Source organism: Alnus glutinosa, chromosome 6, assembly GCF_958979055.1.
Source record: "Alnus glutinosa chromosome 6, dhAlnGlut1.1, whole genome shotgun sequence".
NCBI classification, from domain to species: Eukaryota; Viridiplantae; Streptophyta; class Magnoliopsida; order Fagales; family Betulaceae; genus Alnus; species Alnus glutinosa.
The window spans coordinates 4,237,477-4,255,231 of NC_084891.1; the positions used below are offsets into that span (position 1 = coordinate 4,237,477).

General features: G+C 40.4%; 2 protein-coding genes across 6 annotated transcripts; both read right to left on the minus strand.

The window, feature by feature from the left end:
* Positions 1 to 1,371: 1,371 nt before the first annotated feature.
* Positions 1,372 to 13,271, minus strand: LOC133870481 (RNA-dependent RNA polymerase 6). 5 transcript variants are annotated; one of them, XM_062307619.1, is made up of 4 exons: positions 13,084 to 13,271; positions 11,924 to 12,119; positions 3,090 to 5,879; positions 1,372 to 2,499 (listed from the first exon to the last, which is right to left on the minus strand). In XM_062307619.1, the coding sequence occupies exons 3-4, from the start codon at positions 5,805 to 5,807 to the stop codon at positions 1,624 to 1,626; spliced, it is 3,594 nt and encodes a 1,197-aa protein (XP_062163603.1). In that variant the 5' UTR covers positions 5,808 to 5,879; positions 11,924 to 12,119; positions 13,084 to 13,271; the 3' UTR covers positions 1,372 to 1,623. The 5 variants fall into 5 exon arrangements, with proteins under 5 accessions (XP_062163603.1, XP_062163605.1, XP_062163604.1 ...); XM_062307621.1 differs by lacking the exon at positions 13,084 to 13,271 and having other exon boundaries at positions 3,090 to 5,824; positions 11,942 to 12,390; XM_062307620.1 differs by lacking the exon at positions 13,084 to 13,271 and having other exon boundaries at positions 11,942 to 12,390.
* Positions 13,272 to 15,080: 1,809 nt separating this feature from the next.
* On the minus strand, positions 15,081 to 16,989 carry LOC133870647 (cell division cycle protein 27 homolog B-like). The gene is made up of 6 exons (XM_062307812.1): positions 16,754 to 16,989; positions 16,476 to 16,609; positions 16,158 to 16,386; positions 15,890 to 15,999; positions 15,645 to 15,691; positions 15,081 to 15,084 (listed from the first exon to the last, which is right to left on the minus strand). Exons 3-6 carry the CDS (start codon positions 16,366 to 16,368, stop codon positions 15,081 to 15,083), a joined length of 372 nt encoding a protein of 123 aa, XP_062163796.1. The 5' UTR covers positions 16,369 to 16,386; positions 16,476 to 16,609; positions 16,754 to 16,989.
* Between the last annotated feature and the right edge of the window lie 766 nt (positions 16,990 to 17,755).

Below are 17,755 nucleotides of genomic sequence, written 5' to 3' on the forward strand. Positions count from 1 at the left end.
AAGAATCTTTACACACAAAACCAGGAAAAACCTGACTTACAGCAGCTACCAAACAGTAGACTGTGAACACAAGCAAAAATATACAAACAAAAAAACAAACAGAAAACCCACCATACAGGGACCGGGAAAGAAACGACCACCGGAGTCGGCGTGTGTAAAACACGCACCTTCTCCGGGAACCCCCTTAGCGATGGACAACCCTCACAAGCTTAGATCGGCACCTTCCGAGACCGAAGAAAACAGTTGTAGCCCACATGCACATAAAACAAAAGATCTAAAACCGCCTACGTGTGCGGGTCACACAGCGACCAGAGACGAACCGCACGGCCTCATTAAGTGACCACCTAGACCAGAAAAGGCCGGCTACTACACCTGGACAATTCTTGTTAGAGAAAAGCCAGCCGAGGATAAAAGATCTGACTTTGAACATATCTCTACCGGAAATCCACTAACACCCACCGTTCATCACAGGCCACCACCTGAAAATCACTGCTTGCAACAAGAAAACTAGAGAAAAAGAAAAACCCAACAACCTCTACCGATTCAAGCATCAGAAGGATCAAAAACTCCAAACAGCCTAACGGTTTAGAGACAAGACCACCACCTCTGCAAAAACCAAGGGGGGAACAAAAACCACCCTTGCCCTAAAGGCTAGGAGGAAAATACCAACACCAGAAATGGGAGACGTGAGGCCTTCCCCCTAGCGAACGAAGCTCTCGGGTTTCTCTCTCTCTCTCTCTCTCTAGAAACTTCATACGTTCTCTCTCTAGAAGGAGAATACCTTAGAATAAACAAGAAGCAACCAGATGTTAACCAAACACAAATGTATAGAGGTCACAGATCAAGTAATCATGAAAGTGCACAATGGATAACCAATCACCCGCCGAAGGATATTAAACGAAGGCAAAATCAAATCAGAAAATTGTGACATGTCACTTGAGAACCAACTTAAAAATAATAAAATAAAATAAAAAAAAAAAAAAAAAATTGGTGAAAGCTGATGCTACTCGACGCTCATTTTCACTGATTAAGAGAAGCCCAAGCCAATCTGCAGGCGGTTAAAGAGGTCAGAGGAGGCAGGAAGCACAGTCCTTATCTTTTCCTTTTCCTTCTTCTTGAGCAAAACTCTCCAACTAAATATGTAGTAAAATGGTTCTGACGAGAGAACTCCATCATTTTGTATATCAAGTATAACCTAATGGAGTCCTAAGTTCTACGAGCAGAAATGCGATAACTTCCTAGTCTTCCTCCATAGATGTTTAACTTGTCTGGGAAACCCTCAACCTTTATGAATCTACATTGTCGTACGCTATACAAATGTAAAAGAAGACAGGCTAGTGGAAAATTAGATGTGATTACAAAACTAGAAAATTCAAAGAAAGAAAGAGATTTCCAATTAAAGCACAAAAAACTTCAACAGTTTGATAACAAGCAAGGAACTTCTTGTAGTCTCAATAGGTAACAGTTCAAATGGAAATATCACTCGGGCCAAAAAAGAAAAAGAGGGAAATACCTCAAAAAAACATGGATATACAACTTAGCTTTAAGAATGGCAGAGTGGCTTTGCAGCCAAAAAGTTCAGAGCAGCAACAAAAGATAGCTCTAAACAGCTTCAAATGCTGGTCATATTCGATCAACAAGGAACCTGGCCAGAGAGTTTATTGGCTTAGCAGGGTCGACATTTCCCATTCCACAGTTCTTAATCTTGATCCGAGCAAGGTAATCAGCTACAATCCAGGGAAAGCTCAACATCACTACATTCTCTGGACCATCAGGCTCTCGCAACTCCTGAGATTCCTTCACCCACTGCGGATGGTAAGTGACCTGGTACCATGCTGATGCCTTCTGCTCATACAAAATGTTCTTCTCATCATCAGTGAGTTGCTCAAAATCTGCATCCATCTTATCAAACAGTTGCCTGAATTCTTTCTTCAGAGCACTGTAAGAATGCTTGAGCTTCTCCTTGAGCTCCCCTTGCTTCCTGCTGTTATACTTTGGCATGGACCAGATGTGCCCAGTAACAACCTCTTCTTCCCTCCTCACTTTATACTGTCCTAGTAGACCATTCAGCTGCCCATCATAAGAGCACTTTTGATCCCACGCCTCATCAATGAAATCAGCAGATCCTTGAACCACAAGATCTGTATCATAAAGTACATCAGCAGGAACAAAATTTAGCTCCGAAGATGTAGCAACATCTTGATCATAAGCATCCATAATCTGGCGATAAAGTCTTCCCAAAATTTTAGTTGACTTGTAGGATTGGAAATCCTCTTTCCCCATAAAATCAGGGTACAATTTTGGTTTCAGATGTGGCGGCATGATAACAAGCTGCCCAGTCTTGGGAAAATCAACAGCTGTAGCTGCTAACTCTGCAAGTTTGATGCAGTCCTTATCCAAAGCCCCAGACTCACTGCGGTCAGCATGAACCACATGTGCATTGCAGATTGCCCCCAGGTTCTCATTCACCATGTTTCTCGCAAAAAATTCTATTATATCCTACGAAATAAACACAAAACATGAATGCAAGAAAGTTTCACTGTCACAGACCTGGAATTTGAATACAAAGTAAAGCCAAGAAGAGAAACATACATGTGCACAGTTTTGTCAAAAGTGTATCTATCTTAATTAATCCCCTAGATAAATCGGTTATAATTTTACCCCATTTCATCACATGCTTTTGCAACATCTATATTGAAATGTTGATTAAAATAATAATGTAGCAGTGTCTTGAAATCGAACCAACAATATTTAGGAACTTTATTATGCCATTCTAACCGTCTTAGTAGTGCCATTGACTAAAATTATAATGCCATTCATCCTACAAAATTCTGTTATAATGCCATTCAAATTGTCTTAGTTGTGAAAAGAAAGTTATATTACCAACAACATCAAAATGCAGTATTAACTTAAAAATCTAGGTCAATGAAGTATAACAAGAAAATAACAAGGATCTTCATCTAAAGGAATAAATATGCCATCATATCCAAAAAAGAAAGAAAATCTAGCATTAGTAAAACTGCCATGTTCAAGGAAACAAACGATCATAGAACTTCACAAATTACAGTCAAACAGGGCTGATCAAGTACCTGAGAAGTGACAGAGCGTCTCTCAAGTTTGGCTTCTGCAGGAGCATACTCCATGGGCGGCCAGCTCTTCTTACTAGGGGGAATGAGATTTTCATCCCATGTCACAAAGTAGAGGTCCCCATCAAGATCACTTCCAGATGCTTCATCTGTGTGGGGCCTATCACCTTTTTGAGGGAAAACAAGGCAATCATATAAATGGCATAAACCAGGGGCATCAACTGCTTCGAGAATCCTTATATCTCCTGGGTGAAGACAAGGATTTTTTGCTATCACTACGTGCCCTTTAATTACTTCAAGATTTTTCCCACTCTCGGTAAACCTGGAACCATGCTTTGAGAAACAGTTCTCCAATGATGGGGTAGAAACTTGGATAAAGCACTGGCCTTGTTCAAGAACCCCTAGCTCGTCTAAGCAGCCCATTAACCACCTTCCTGAAGGAACAAAAATCCTAGCCTTCTCCCTAAGGCCCCAATGCTGTCCAGCTCGTATACAGTTTAGCATGCCTCGTAAATGAGGTTCACTTTGGGGCTCAAATCCTGCACTCAACATTATTGCCGCCGCATTTCCTTGCTCAGCACAGGATGCCATCAGAACATCAAATGCCACATCCTTGTCCACGAGCATTTGGTTTAGTCTGGAAAGCATAGAGTCCTGCATTTGCCAGAATATTTGATCTGGAACATTCAAAGTTGAAAGCAATGTCACAATCTGCCTGTTTAGGAAACCAGGCTGAAACCTTGTCCAAGAACAGATTTCCAGAGTAGTATGGTTCGACTGGAACTTGTTCATACTAGGCCTCAAAGAAAGTCGGATCCCATCACCTTTTGCTGGCCAACAGGCCACAACACCCTTACAACCAGCATACCTTATCTGATAAGCACATGGTGGGTTCGTGTCCAATTTCAGTTTCCCTGCAACTTCCATTGCAAGATCAGGAGTAATCATACCAATCCCATCAGAAAAATTGTACAGTCCTTTCTTTATGTCTGGAAGCTCAGGATTAACCTCTGTTGATGGAACTTCCACAGTAGCATATGTAGATGAGAAGCACTGACCCATCCTAGCAGCACACTTAGCAATGTTCCTCTGGGAAAACTTCCCCATCCAATCTCTGATGTCTTGAGCACTTGTGTTCCCGGCTTTGGCAAAAAACCAGGCAGAACGGTCCCTCAATTGATTGGATGAGAAGGCTAAAAAGGAATAATCCCGATCACATAAATGAAACCCATTATGCAGAATGTTTCTAACCCTTTGGAATACTTTTGTTCTCTGAGAGTTAGATTTTGACGTTATTTCCTTTACAATAGGAGCAACATAATATGTAAGAACATTGAAATTGATTGTCTGCATACCTTCATCCATAAATGTAACCCTCAAAAACTGATCAGCAACATCTTTATATTTCCTGAGAACCCTATTAGAAAGCTCAACTTCCGGAGGAAGACAATATGCTTTTGTTGGTGTTATGACCAACCTCCTAACTTCAACAATATCATCCAGCTGTTTAGGTCTCTTGAAAAGCTTAGGATTCTTCAACAACCAATCCTGGACAACTTTCAACCTTTTATAGGCATCAAACACTGGGCGTCTGTAAGAACAAATGTGCTTTAGTGCAGCAACGTTGACCTCATTAGGGTGGCTTCTCAGTAAATTGAAGAAATTGTCTGACAAATGGTGTTGATTGAATATGCCTCTATGCAGGACAGCATTTAGTAAAAACATTATCTCAAAAGTTATGCCTGCCTTGAAATCAATACAGAAGAAAGGACCTGACATGAGCAACCCAAAATAAGGTTCTTCCTGGATCCTAAGTGGGTATCTAAGGCAGGTCTCCTGCACTCTTCGTTCCTTAAGATAATCCATGGCCCTTTTCAACTTGCCACCATGGCGGGGTGGAATTGAAACCCTATAAGAATTACACCGACCAATGGCACCACTACGCGTAAAATCAGTGGTTCGGATCCAAGGATCATCATCATCTAACAAATGAAATGGAACAGACTCTTCAATATCATCATCAGCCGTTCTATACCAGATCAAGGGTGACGAAGCGAACTGCAACAGGATTACTAGATATGATGTATCAGTATACCGTTTGATCTCAGTGATGTTTCTCACCAAGAACTCCACCTTAAAATCACACTTTATAACGTCATGCTTGTTTGTGCTTTTAAAAGAGAAAGCAGTATCTCTTCTGAAACAAAACTTACATGTCCCATCAAAAGGATCCACCACAAAGTCAACCCCATAAGGAGGTCCTCTCCAAGCAACAAAAAAAACATCTCGGCTGACCAAGGTTCCGATCTCAAGAAGCACATCAGATAACTTTTCAGGAGTTGTAGTCCTCCTCCTCTGATTCAAGCGGTATGGATTTTGGTGACCTAAACTAATCTTCAATGGTTTCTCCTCCATAAAAAGATCACAACGCCCCGCAGCATCCACAGCCCAAGTTGCTGATTCAGGTGAGGCAAAATGCACAAATGCATGGGGCTTGACCTTTTCGTAATCAACTGATCTCTCAATGTCTTTAGTGTCAATAAACTCAAAATTTGGATAGGACTCCGGAGGGGTCCAAGAAGTTTTCAGTCTGCACCTATAAACTGCTCCAACTTCAGCTTCTAAGTATTGCATAAGATCTTTCGCTGTGACATGATTGTCAAACCCACCAAAACTAACTTGACTTACTACCATCTCCCTTTCACTTCCTTCCAACTCCATTTATTTTCCTTATAATTCTGCAAGTTCAAATCCCAAAATTATAGATCAGATCACTCCTTCCACTAAGTCGAGCTGATACAAAAACCCAAAAACTACATAAGAAACCTTAAATAAAATGGTTTAACATTTATATTACAACTAAACCCCAAACTAATCTGTCGGTGTTGCCAATAAAATGGTTAAGCTATTACAAATTTGGAGAATGTAGTTTCGGTTGATTGTCTGAGTTGGTCTCCTTGTTGTTTGTTTGTGCTTCTGTTGTATTTGTTGAGTTGTAATTTCCTGTTTTGGGAATGTGGGTGCTGTTGATGGGGTGTTCTCTTGTTTGGGAACTTCATCCAGTTTTTACCGGAGTTGTTGTACTGAGTTGAGTTTGGTTATAAAAGATTTAATTCATCCAAAAATAAATAATAAAATAAAAATAAAAATAAAAAAATAAAAGCAAAACCCTTGTTTTGGTAGCTGAGGACGATGACAACAAAAAGAATTCATTACTGCGCTGTATACTGTTTTGGTTGACAAAAGAAGAACTTGCATCAAGTAAGTCCAATGGTTAAAACAGACTTCTTTAGTTTAAATTCTTGATTTTCTGGTACCAAACAAATTAGAGATTGTTTCTAATCATCCTACTGGCCTATTTTCTCTTGTTCAAGGAAAAAAACGAACCAAAACAAAACAAAATCAAATGGTAGCCGAAAGATACAAAAAAGCAAGGTTCACAAATTGACCTTGGAATTGAGCAGCAGTATTGAAATTGAAGACATAATTCCAATTCCATCCTTTGAGGGCATCACTGGAATCAGAATCATGATTCTCACCGTAATTCTACTGAATTGGGAAAGGCTTTCAAATTAAGCATCTTAATCTGTTGGGTGATGGATCTGGAATTGCAATTCAAAAGGTTCAATTTAGAAGATGATCCCATACACCATAAAAACAACCCTCATCTGTTCTACCAGCAGCTCACTTCTCTCTTTACAACTCTCTCTCTCTCCATATTACTTCAAAACTGTGGGTCAAACCCACTCAATTCATTACATCTTGAGTAAAACATTGTAGTTATATATGCTAATTATGCATACAAACTAATGCTAATGTTAATTATTTCTCTTTCTCCAAAATAAGATTTCATCTTTGTTTTCAAACTTCAAACTTCAACAACTTGTGAGAAAGATGGTTATAGAAGGGTTTGGTTGAATGGTGTACAGGAGTGTTCCGGTTTGGTTGGGTCTGGTGAATCCTATGGTTTTCTCACTCTTCCCTGTTGTTACAGGTATGGTCTCTAAAGGTGGAAGCTTGAAGGAGAAGGGTGGAAGAGAGAGAAATGGCTGGTGTTTGGAATGGTTCGAGAAAGGTAAAAGGGAGTTTGAGTAGATCTTGACGCGTGGCAGAAAGGGGTTGTGATCTCTAGGGGTGCAGAACAGCTGGACAGCAGGCTTGGGGAGTGGTGTGTGGAGAACTGACCTGATCCTGCGTTTTGTGCTTTGGCTGAGTCGTTTTGGGAAGCTTTCCTTAGTTACGTTTTATGTCTTATTTTCTGCGTTTTGGTATTAATCTTGTAGGCCAGTATATAAGGCCCTCTTAACAGTAATTAGGTCAACTTTGAAGTGTGAATTCTGTTCCTTAGGAGGCTGGCAACCTAGAATTGTGCCATTTATGTTCTTTTTCAGATTAATTAATACAGTATCTCTCAACAATCCATTTTCATTCATCATCCGCATATCATATTCCTAAAATCACCCCCAAATAGTAACCTACCTGTTACAAGTGGTATCAAAACACCAGTCCTTAGCTTATGAAAACGAGAGCTGCTATGGTAGAGGAAACCCAACAACTAAAGGAACTAAAAGGGCAGGTTCAACATCCGCAGGTTGATATGGTCACTAAGGCTGACCTGACCATTTTATGAGCTGAAGCACGGGCAGATCTACAGACAGCAATGCAACAGAATCAGGTGGAAATTAGATAAATGATCCAAGCGATGCTGAGTGGCCATATGGGATCAAGTGGTGGGCGACAGGAGCAAAGGGGGCCCCTCTAGATCAGGGAACGGCAGACAGGATTATGGGGGACATTCCGGTCACACTCACCATAATTTCAGTAGCAGAGAAAACACGAACCAAGATGGATCTAGGTTCGGAGATGGGTTTAAGCCCAAAATGGTCAAACTCGACTTTTCGAGGTTTGACGGTGAGGACCTTGAAACCTGGTGCTGTTGAGCTGAGCAATTTTTCTATCATTATGGCACTCCCGACACTCAACGTCTGAACATCTCCTCTTTTCGCAAGGAGGGCAGAGCAATGGTGTGGTTCTAGGAGTTAAAGGCAAGTCAAACGGTCAATAGTTGGGAGGAATTTGTGCGAGCAATCCAAATACCGTTCGGTCCGATCGCCTATGACGACCCCATGGAGACCCTTTCAAAGTTGAAGCAAGAGGGTTCGCTAGAAGAATACAAGACTAAGTTTGATACTCTGGCTCTCAAAGTCCAGAAGCTGCCCGAGGAGCACAAGCTGAGCTACTTCCTTGGAGGATTGAAGGACGAGATACGGCTTCCGGTCAGAATGTTTCACCCGAAGAGCCTTGTAGATGCATATTCCCTTGCTCGGATCCAAGAGGAATGTATGCTCAATTCCACTAAGAGTGTGCGATCTGTTTGGAGATCGACTCAACTAACCCAATCACAACGTGGGTTTGGCGCTGACATACCCATGGGAATGGCTACGGGCAGTAACCTTAACCCTCCTAAGGGTAACCAGCTTGGACCGTTTAGACAGAACGCCTGGCCACCACCCAAGATGGGGCAGGCTCGGGAAGGGGGCCACAACCCTAATCAAGCCTTGGTGTCGGTCTAGAAGGTCACCCAAGCCCAAATGGAAGAACGACGGAGGAAGGGGCTGTGTTACTCGTGCGATGCACAGTGGCAAAAGGGGCCATGTTTGCCAAGCTCCTAAGCTCTTCCTCATTGAGGTAATGGAGAAGGAAAGGGAGGTTGAGCAAACTGCCAAGGCTACTGTAGAGGAGGATCCAAGGGAGTTTTTCCTTGAAGAATTTTCGGAGATCTCGCTAAACGCCATCACTGGAACCCCAACCCCACGAACCATGTGGATAGTTGGTTCCTAAGGTTTAATCAGGTAATTATCCTAATAGATTCTGGGAGCACGCATAATTTTGTTGACACAAAATTAGCAAACACTCTCGGGATTCGACCTATGGGGCAGGATGGGATTAAGGTACAGATTGCAGATGGCCAAGAACTAGTCAGTCCAGGCCGTAGCAGGGAGATTGAGGTCAAAATGCAAGGTCTCGTGTTTCGCACGGAATTATTCATTTTACCCTTGGCAGGCTGCGACGTGGTATTGGGAACAATGGCTTCGGACTCTCGAGTCTATCCTTTGGGATTTCACTAAATTTCAAATGGAGTTCCAATATATGGGAAAAGGGTGTGTTCTACATGGGCTACAACAAGGACCTAAGGTAAGCTTAGAAGGGGGTGACTCCTTCAAACTCTCTAAGCAAGAGCAAAGGGGTGTGTTACTGCACCTAGCGAGCAGTGCTACTCACGAGTTGGCCAGTTCTGGGTAGAAAGGTTGGTTAGAAGGGCAGCAACAAATACCGGGCCCAGTGGAGAGTATCCTTAAGGAATTTGCAAAGGTCTTCCAAGAACCAAAGGGTCTGCCCCCATCCCAGTCACATGACCATTCAATTCAGCTCTTACCGGGGCCACAGCCAATCTCAGTCCACCCCTACCGTTATCCCTTCTACCAAGGGGAGATTGAGAAGATAGTTCGTGAGCTGCTGGATTCGGGGGTAATCAAGCCCAGTCAGAGTCTGTTTTCCTCCCCAATTCTATTGGTGCGGAAGGCGGATGGGACGTGAAGAATGTGCATGGACTACCACGCCCTAAACAAGGTAACGGTTAAACATAAGTTTCCTACACTGGTTGTAGATGAACTCCTTGATGAATTGTGGGGGGCGAGGGTATTTTCTAAGTTGGACCTAAGGTCAAGATGCCACCAACTCTAGATTGTAGAGGCTAATATACCAAAAACCGCTTTCCGAATTCACGAGGGACACTACGATTTCTTAGTGATGCCCTTCGGGCTCACTAATGCCCTTTCAATTTTCCAAGGCCTCATGAATCAGATTTTCAAACCCTACTTGCAGAGGAAAAAAAAAAAAGCCGTAGACACCTTAAGGTAAAACTAGCTATTTGCTAAGTTGTCTAAGTACAAATTCGGTTGCGGGAAGGTGGAGTATTTAGGTCACATTATCACTGCGCAAGGAGTGTGTGCTGACCCGAGTAAGATTCAAGCCATGGTAGACTGGCTATTTCCCAAAAATATTAAGGCTCTAAGGGGTTCCTAGGGCTAACGAGGTACTACCGCAAATTCATCAAAGATTATGGGACAATAGCAGCACCACTGACTGCTATGTTAAAAAAGAATTCCTTCACTTGGACTGAATCGGCTCGGCTAGCTTCCCAAGTTTTGAAGGATGCGGTTACACAAGCTCCGGTCTTGGCTCTACCTAACTTCTCTAGGCCCTCTGTGATAGAATGTAATGCCAGTGGGGTTGGCATAGGGGCTGTACTTATGCAGGAAAAACAACTAGTAGCTTACCTGAGCAATGCCCTCAAGGGGAAGGCATTACACAAGTCAACCTACGAAAATGAGCTCTTTGCCCTAGTCATGGCTGTCCAGAAATGGAGGCCTTAACTTTTGGGGCAACCATTTGTAGTAAGGACTGATCAACAGAGCCTCAAATTCCTACTTGAACAAAAGGTGGGAATACCCTTCAAGCAAAAGTGGATAACTAAGCTCCTTGGCTACAATTTTGTGGTGGAATACAAGAAGGGGGTGGATAATAGGGTGGTTGATGCCCTTTCTAGGAGAGAGGTCTCTAGTGAAGAATTTACCATCGCCTTGCTATCTATCCCTACCCCTAGCTGGGTAGCCGAATTGAAGCAGTAGTACACTGAAGATGAAGAGTTGCAGCAACTGATGGCTCAATGGCACAACCAAGAGCTGGACCCCCAGAGGTATTCTTACAGCGATGGCCTTCTCTTCTACAAGCATAAGATCCTCTTGGGCCAATCTCCTCAGATTAAGGCTTAGGTCCTAGCCTCGGTGCACAGTGATCAGACAGCTAGGCACTCAGGGTATGAGAAGACACTACACAGGGCAAGGAGAGACTTCTACTGGAAGGTGATGAGAAAGGATATCAAGAGCTTTATAAGGGAGTGTGAAGTCTGCCAGAGGAATAAACGTGAAAGTATTTCTCCAGCAGGGCTGTTGCAGCCTCTCCCTATTCCCACTCGGGTGTGGACTGAAATTTCTATGGATTTCGTGGAAGGACTACCATTGTCCAGTGGACACTCTGTGGTATTTGTAGTGGTGGACCGATTGTCAAAATACAGTCATTTTGTATCCCTAGCACACCCCTACTAGCAACTACAGTGGCTCAACTATTCATAGCTAATATTCAAATTACATGGAATGCTTCAGTCCATCATAATTGGAAAATGTTAGATTTACAACACCAATACAACAACTGCACAACAACCCCTCACATGAGGATGGGCCCCACACACTGGGGCCCACCCTCATGTGAGGGGTTGTTGTGCAGTTGTTGTGATGGTGTAGTGTAAAAATCAAATCCCTTCCGACAGAGACTCTACTTTTACCAGTACATTCTGGAGCGAGTTATACAGACTACAAGGAGCCACCCTAAAGCTAAGCACTAGCTACCATCCACAAACGAACGGGCAAACTGAGATAGTCAAGAAATGCCTAGAGCATTACCTGCGATGCTTCTCACAGGAAAGCCCTAAACACTGGACACTGTGGCTCCCATGGGCAGAGTACTGGTAAAATACCTCATGGCACTCATCAACCCAAATGACCCCATTTGAGGCCGTTTACGGGGTACCCCCACCTAGGCTGCTAAGCTATATTCCCGGGACTACCCGAGTGGAGGCTGTGGATGAGATGCTGCGCAACCGCGAGCACATCCTCAATCTCCTCCAACACAACATGCAGCAAGCATACCAAATGATGAAAAGGTATGCTGACTTAAGAAGGACAGAAAGAAATTTCAAAGTAGGGAAACAAGTGTACCTACGATTGCAGCCCTACCAGGAGTCTTCAGTCGCCTACCGCCGTGCTCTGAAGCTATCCCCGCGGTTCTACGGGCCGTTCACCATCATCCGAAAAGTCGGTGAGGTGGCGCACGAGCTGGATCTGCCCCCAAATGCCTGCATCCACCCGGTTTTTCAAATGTCGCAACTCAAGCTCAAACTGGGCTCCGCATCTTCTGCCCAACCGTGTGAGTGTGAGTTTGTTAGAGACCGACAGACATAAAACAAGTATGCGTCTTTTTGGGTTAACTTCCTTAGTCTTTGAGTGAGTGAGAGAGAGAGAGAGAGACATAAAAACAAGTCTGTGGTCTTTTTGGATTAACTTCTATTGCAAGTTCGTTGAGAGAGAGAGAGAGAGAGAGAGAGAGAGTATTTAGTCTTTTCAAAATTAATATGATTTTTAAAATAAAAAATATATGATAAATTATTATTAAAATTCGATTAAATTAAAATATATGATAAATTATATTTTGAATGAACTAAAAAAGAATATAATCCTAGCATTTACAATAATCTTTTTAAATTTAAATTTTTTTAAAATTCTTAACAAAATACACAAAAATTATTAACAAACACTCTATCAAAAGTTAAATCTGCCATATGTCAGAATTTTTTTTAAAGTGAATGTTAAAGTTTTCTTAACATTATTTTGTTTCATTGAATACTCTTAAATTTAGTAGACCGAATGCTTTTAATAATTAATTTTATCAATAAAAAATAGTATTTATTTAAGAGAATTGATTTCTACATTACAGGTAGAACAACTTCAAAAAAAGAACAAAAGAAATCCCTGCATAATAGCAATCCTATCAATCATGCCATGTGCGCGAATTTTCGTTTTTCACCTTTTCTTTTCAAACTCTTTCTCGGCAACCAAACAGATTCTTTATGCATACCCTACAACCAAAAACAAAACCCAACACAAATCCCATTGCCCATTTCTTTGACCCACATTTTCCCAGCATCCGTACATTGTCTCAAACGCATGCCCATCATTTCTTTTACCCACATTTTCCCAGCATCCATACACAGTCTCAAACGCATGCCCATCAATCAATGACAATAAAAAAAACAAAATTAAAAAAAAAAAAAAAACCACAGAATTAGGAAACTTGGAAAATGGAGAAAAACCCAACTGACCTTCCAAGTAATTGCACATGAAAACATCCAAATCGTCCTGGAAATCTTGGAGAGAGAGAGAGAGAGAGAGGGGGGGTGTGACCGTGTGAGTGAGTTTGTTAGAGACTGACAGACATAAAACAAGTATCTCGTCCTTTTGGGTTAACTTCTTTAGCAAGTTCTTTGAGTGAGAGAGAGAGAGACATAGACTTCCATTGCAAGTTCTTTGAGAGAGAGAGAGAGTACTAGAACTATTTGGCAACCGAGTGGAATAATTATTTCACTCGGGTTTTTTCTAAAACCCGCCCACCCGCATAAAACTCGGATTTTGACCTGAGTTTTAAGAAAATTCAATGCTATTTTTCAGATTAATGGTGGGACCCACGAGCATGAAAAGTTGACTAAAAAAACGCGTGGATCTCACATTTAAATAATAAAATATTAATAATTTAAATAAAAAAAAAAAAATTAAAAAAAAAAAGAAATTAAAAAAAAAAACAAAGGGGTGGCTGCCGGCTGGCAACCACCCCCCCTTGGGGGAGGCCGCGTGGCCTCCCCCGAGTACTGGGGGTGGCCGCGCGGCCTCCCCCGAGTACTGGGGGTGGCCGCGCGGCCTCCCCCGAGTACTGGGGGGGGCCGCGCGGCCTCCCCCGAGTACTGGGGGTGGCCGCACGGCCTCCCCCAACCACTGGGGGTGGCCGCGCGACCACCCCGACCTCCTCTGGTGGCGGCGAGGCCACCCCCAAAAGGTTGGCAGCCACCCCTTCCTTCATTTTTTTTTTTTAATTTTTAATTTTGATTTCAATTATTTTTTTAAAAAAATATTATTTATTTTTTTTAATTAAATAATCAATATATAATAAATTATTATTATTTAAATTATTATTTCACACAACTTTTCAAAATACCAATCATTATACACAACTTTTTAAACTTCCAATCATTTCTTACTATTAAAATATAATATTTTTCAATCTCAAAATTCAACACCCAAACACAATTTTTTACCTTGATATTTGTAAATAGAATTAGAATTCAATTCTAATTCTAAAAATTCAATACCCAAACGCACCTACTTTTCAAAATTAATGTGATTTTTAAAATAAAAAATATATGATAAATTATTATTAAATTTCGATTAAATTAAAATATATGATAAATTATATTTTGAATGAACTAAAAAATAATATAATCCTAGCATTTACAATAATCTTTTTAAATTTAATTTTTAAAAAAAAATTTAACAAAATACACAAAAATTATTAACAAATACTCTTATCAAAAGTTAAATCTGACATGAGTAATGCTACACATCATCCTCTTGTCCACCTTTTATCCTCCCAAAATTGACGTGGCTCTTAAAATTACCATTGAATCAAAATTCAATAATGATTTATCATAAATTCAATGGTGATTTTAAGAGCCACATCAAATTTGAGAGGACAAAAGGAGGACAAGGGGATGATGTATAGCATTACTCATCTGACATATGTAAGAATTTTTTTTAAAGTGAACGTTAAAGTTTTCTTAATGTTATTTTGTTTCATTGAATGCTTTGAAAGGTTTGGTTTGACTTAATTTTAATACACCGAATGCTTTTAATAATTAACTTTATCAATAAAAAATAGTATTTATTTAAGATGATTGATTCCTACACTACACAACTACAACAACTTCACAACACACTCTCACATGGAGGTAGGCCTCACACACTGAGACCCACCCCATGTGAGGGAGTGTTATGAAGTTGTTGTACCTAGGGCTGGCAAAACGGGTATCCGACACGACCCGTTTAGGCTAGATCCAAACACGACATGACACGGCTATTTCACGGGTCACCCGACACGACCCGTGAAACCCGTTTAGCGTAACGGGTCATGTCGGGTCGACACGACCCGTTTAACCCATTTAACTGAAATACTGAAAATTCCATAATAGGCATTGATCGTAGCACTAGCATCATTGATCACGACCATTCCAACATGCAGGGCATTATTTCTATCCCTTAACTATCAAACTCAGCTGACAACATATTAAACAATCAGTTTACCTTGAACTGCAAACTCAGATTTTGATAGTGATATTACACATCCATGAGGCCTAGTCCAATATTATGGAATTTACATTCTAACGACAAAAGGTGCAAAAATGAGATAATATGGGGGAGGGAGGGGGAAGAAAATGAAAGGACACAAAGAGTGGGAGAGTCTGTTTCTTGGAGAAGGAAGGGGAAAAACTTTAATTAAATATGCTTCTTTCACCTGATATTCCGTCAAGTGAAATGCAAATAGATTTGTAACTTTGAGAATAAGTTTAAGACCGCTTCATAAGACATCCACTTCATAAATAACTGTATGATAGAAACCAGTTTTAAGGATGTCTCTTTCACTTCTTTTTGTTTTTTGTTTTTTTTTTAAAAAAAAATATGTATTGTATCTATCTATTCGTCTCTCATTTAATTTGTACTGTACATGTATTTCAAGCAACAGGAAATAAATTTCTGGAAGTTTAGACAATGATATATGGGAGAACAAAATAGCAACCTACTTGACCAAAAAACAAAGAAAAAAAAAAAGAGTGACCTGTAAATAAGCCCTAGAAGGTAATGACCGGCTGCACCATTTGGAATCTGCATAAAGAAGATAAACACAAGAAGCAAGTCATCATCATCCTAAAAAGCAACTGAAAATAGAAGTGATGGAACATCCAAACAATTAGAGTGACCAAAGTATAAATCATGCAACTTGTTTGAATCCCATTTTTTAAGAAAACAAATGTAATGGTTAAGAATATTTTGCTTGTACACAAGTTACTCTCTAATACATACCTCTGCACCTGGCTCATTAGCAGGACATAATGCAGCTTCGGATTCTTTAAGAAGATCCAGCTGAAAGCATGATAGTGCAAACAAGTAGTGGGACTGAGCCATTTGCATTCCTTCATATAGAACAATGAACAAAAAAAGAAGAGAGAGATTAATGGATGATAAATTTTTTCAAAAAAATCAACCACAATAAAGAAACGGAAAAGAACACTAACAACAAATTGGTTCAAAAATGGCAAAAAAATTAATACTATGACACATAGTCACATACCCTTCAAAATATGATACGCAGCATAAGATTGATTGTTGTGCAAGTAACAGTCAGCTAATAATTGCATATTCGTCTGCATATAACAAAAAGGCATCAAGGGTTCAAGAAAAACTAAGAGGAATGATTCAGAAAATCCAAAAATTGATGTGTCCCGCGATGAACAACTCCTGAGCATCTCTAACGAAGCTTTGGGCTGATCCATTGGAACCATATGACCAGCATCATGGACCTGCAAATATTGTTAGGACCAGTGTTGCTTAAATTAGAATATGAGAGATAGAGATAGAGATGGAGATAGAGATAGATAGAGAGAGAGACCTCGAGGAAACTGAGAGGCCCATGGCTCTTCAGCAATCTTGCTTCTGCACTGTCAACTAAAAATGGAACGGTTACGGTTGCCCTGAACTGTTTCTATCCAGACCATTCCATGGCATCAACCCACCTTGAATTCCCTGCCCATTAAAAGAGAGACAAACCAAGAGTTCAGGCTTTGCATTTTAAAAAAAGACGTTATTTGTTGTTTGAAAAAAAAAAAAAAAAAAGTCTGAAAGAACTTTGTAAAAAACTTTTCATTTTTTGAACGAAAGAGGCTTTACCGAGCCAGTTGCAAATGAGATCATACTCCCCAGCATACACAAGAAGCTTGATTCCATCCTCCAGGAGAGCAGGAATACCCACTTCAAGATTCCTCATCCAGTCCACAAGCATGGCTTCATATACCTCGCTACTGCATGAAACGAATTCTCTATCCCCAACTCCTAAAGATTCCCTCATTGACTTCTGGTTCAGGAATATCTCCATGTTGGAGAAGTCATAACACAGGTCTCCCTCGCATTTCTTTCTAACATCATAGTACTGCAGACCCAAACATTCTCATCAAAGCTGAAAATGCATTTTTGCTACTTCACAACATAATTCTGAAATGATACAAGAGGTGTTTTAAATTTTAATTGTGCCCTCTTACATTTAATGGTTAAGAATATTTTGCTTGTACACAAGTTACTCTCCAATACATACCTCTGCACCTGGCTCATTAGCAGGACATAATGCAGCTTCGGATTCTTTAAGAAGATCCAGTTGAAAGCATGATAGTGCAAACAAGTAGCGGGACTGAGCCATTTGCATTCCTTCATAGAACAATGAACGAAAAAAGAAGAGAGAAATTAATGGATGATAAATTTTTTCAAAAAAATCAACCACAGTAAAGAAACGAAAGAGAACACTAACAACAAATTGGTTCAAAAATGGCAAAAAAATTAATACTATAACACATACCCTTTAAAATATGGTAAGCAGCATAAGATTGATTGTTGTGCAAGTAACAGTCAGCTAATAATTGCATATTCGTCTGCATATAACAAAAAGGCATCAAGGGTTCAAGAAAAACTAAGAGGAATGATTCAGAAAATCCAAAAACTAAGTTTCATATAAACAAACAAGCCCTTTGTACAAGCTGCAAAATCAAATAACGATAAAACTAAAATTCCAAAAGCAAGTAATTCCATACACATAACAAAGCCAATTGGAGGTTAGAAATTCCATACACATAACCACAATTAACTTCTCTGATAGTTCGAAATTTGGAGGTTAGAAAGAGT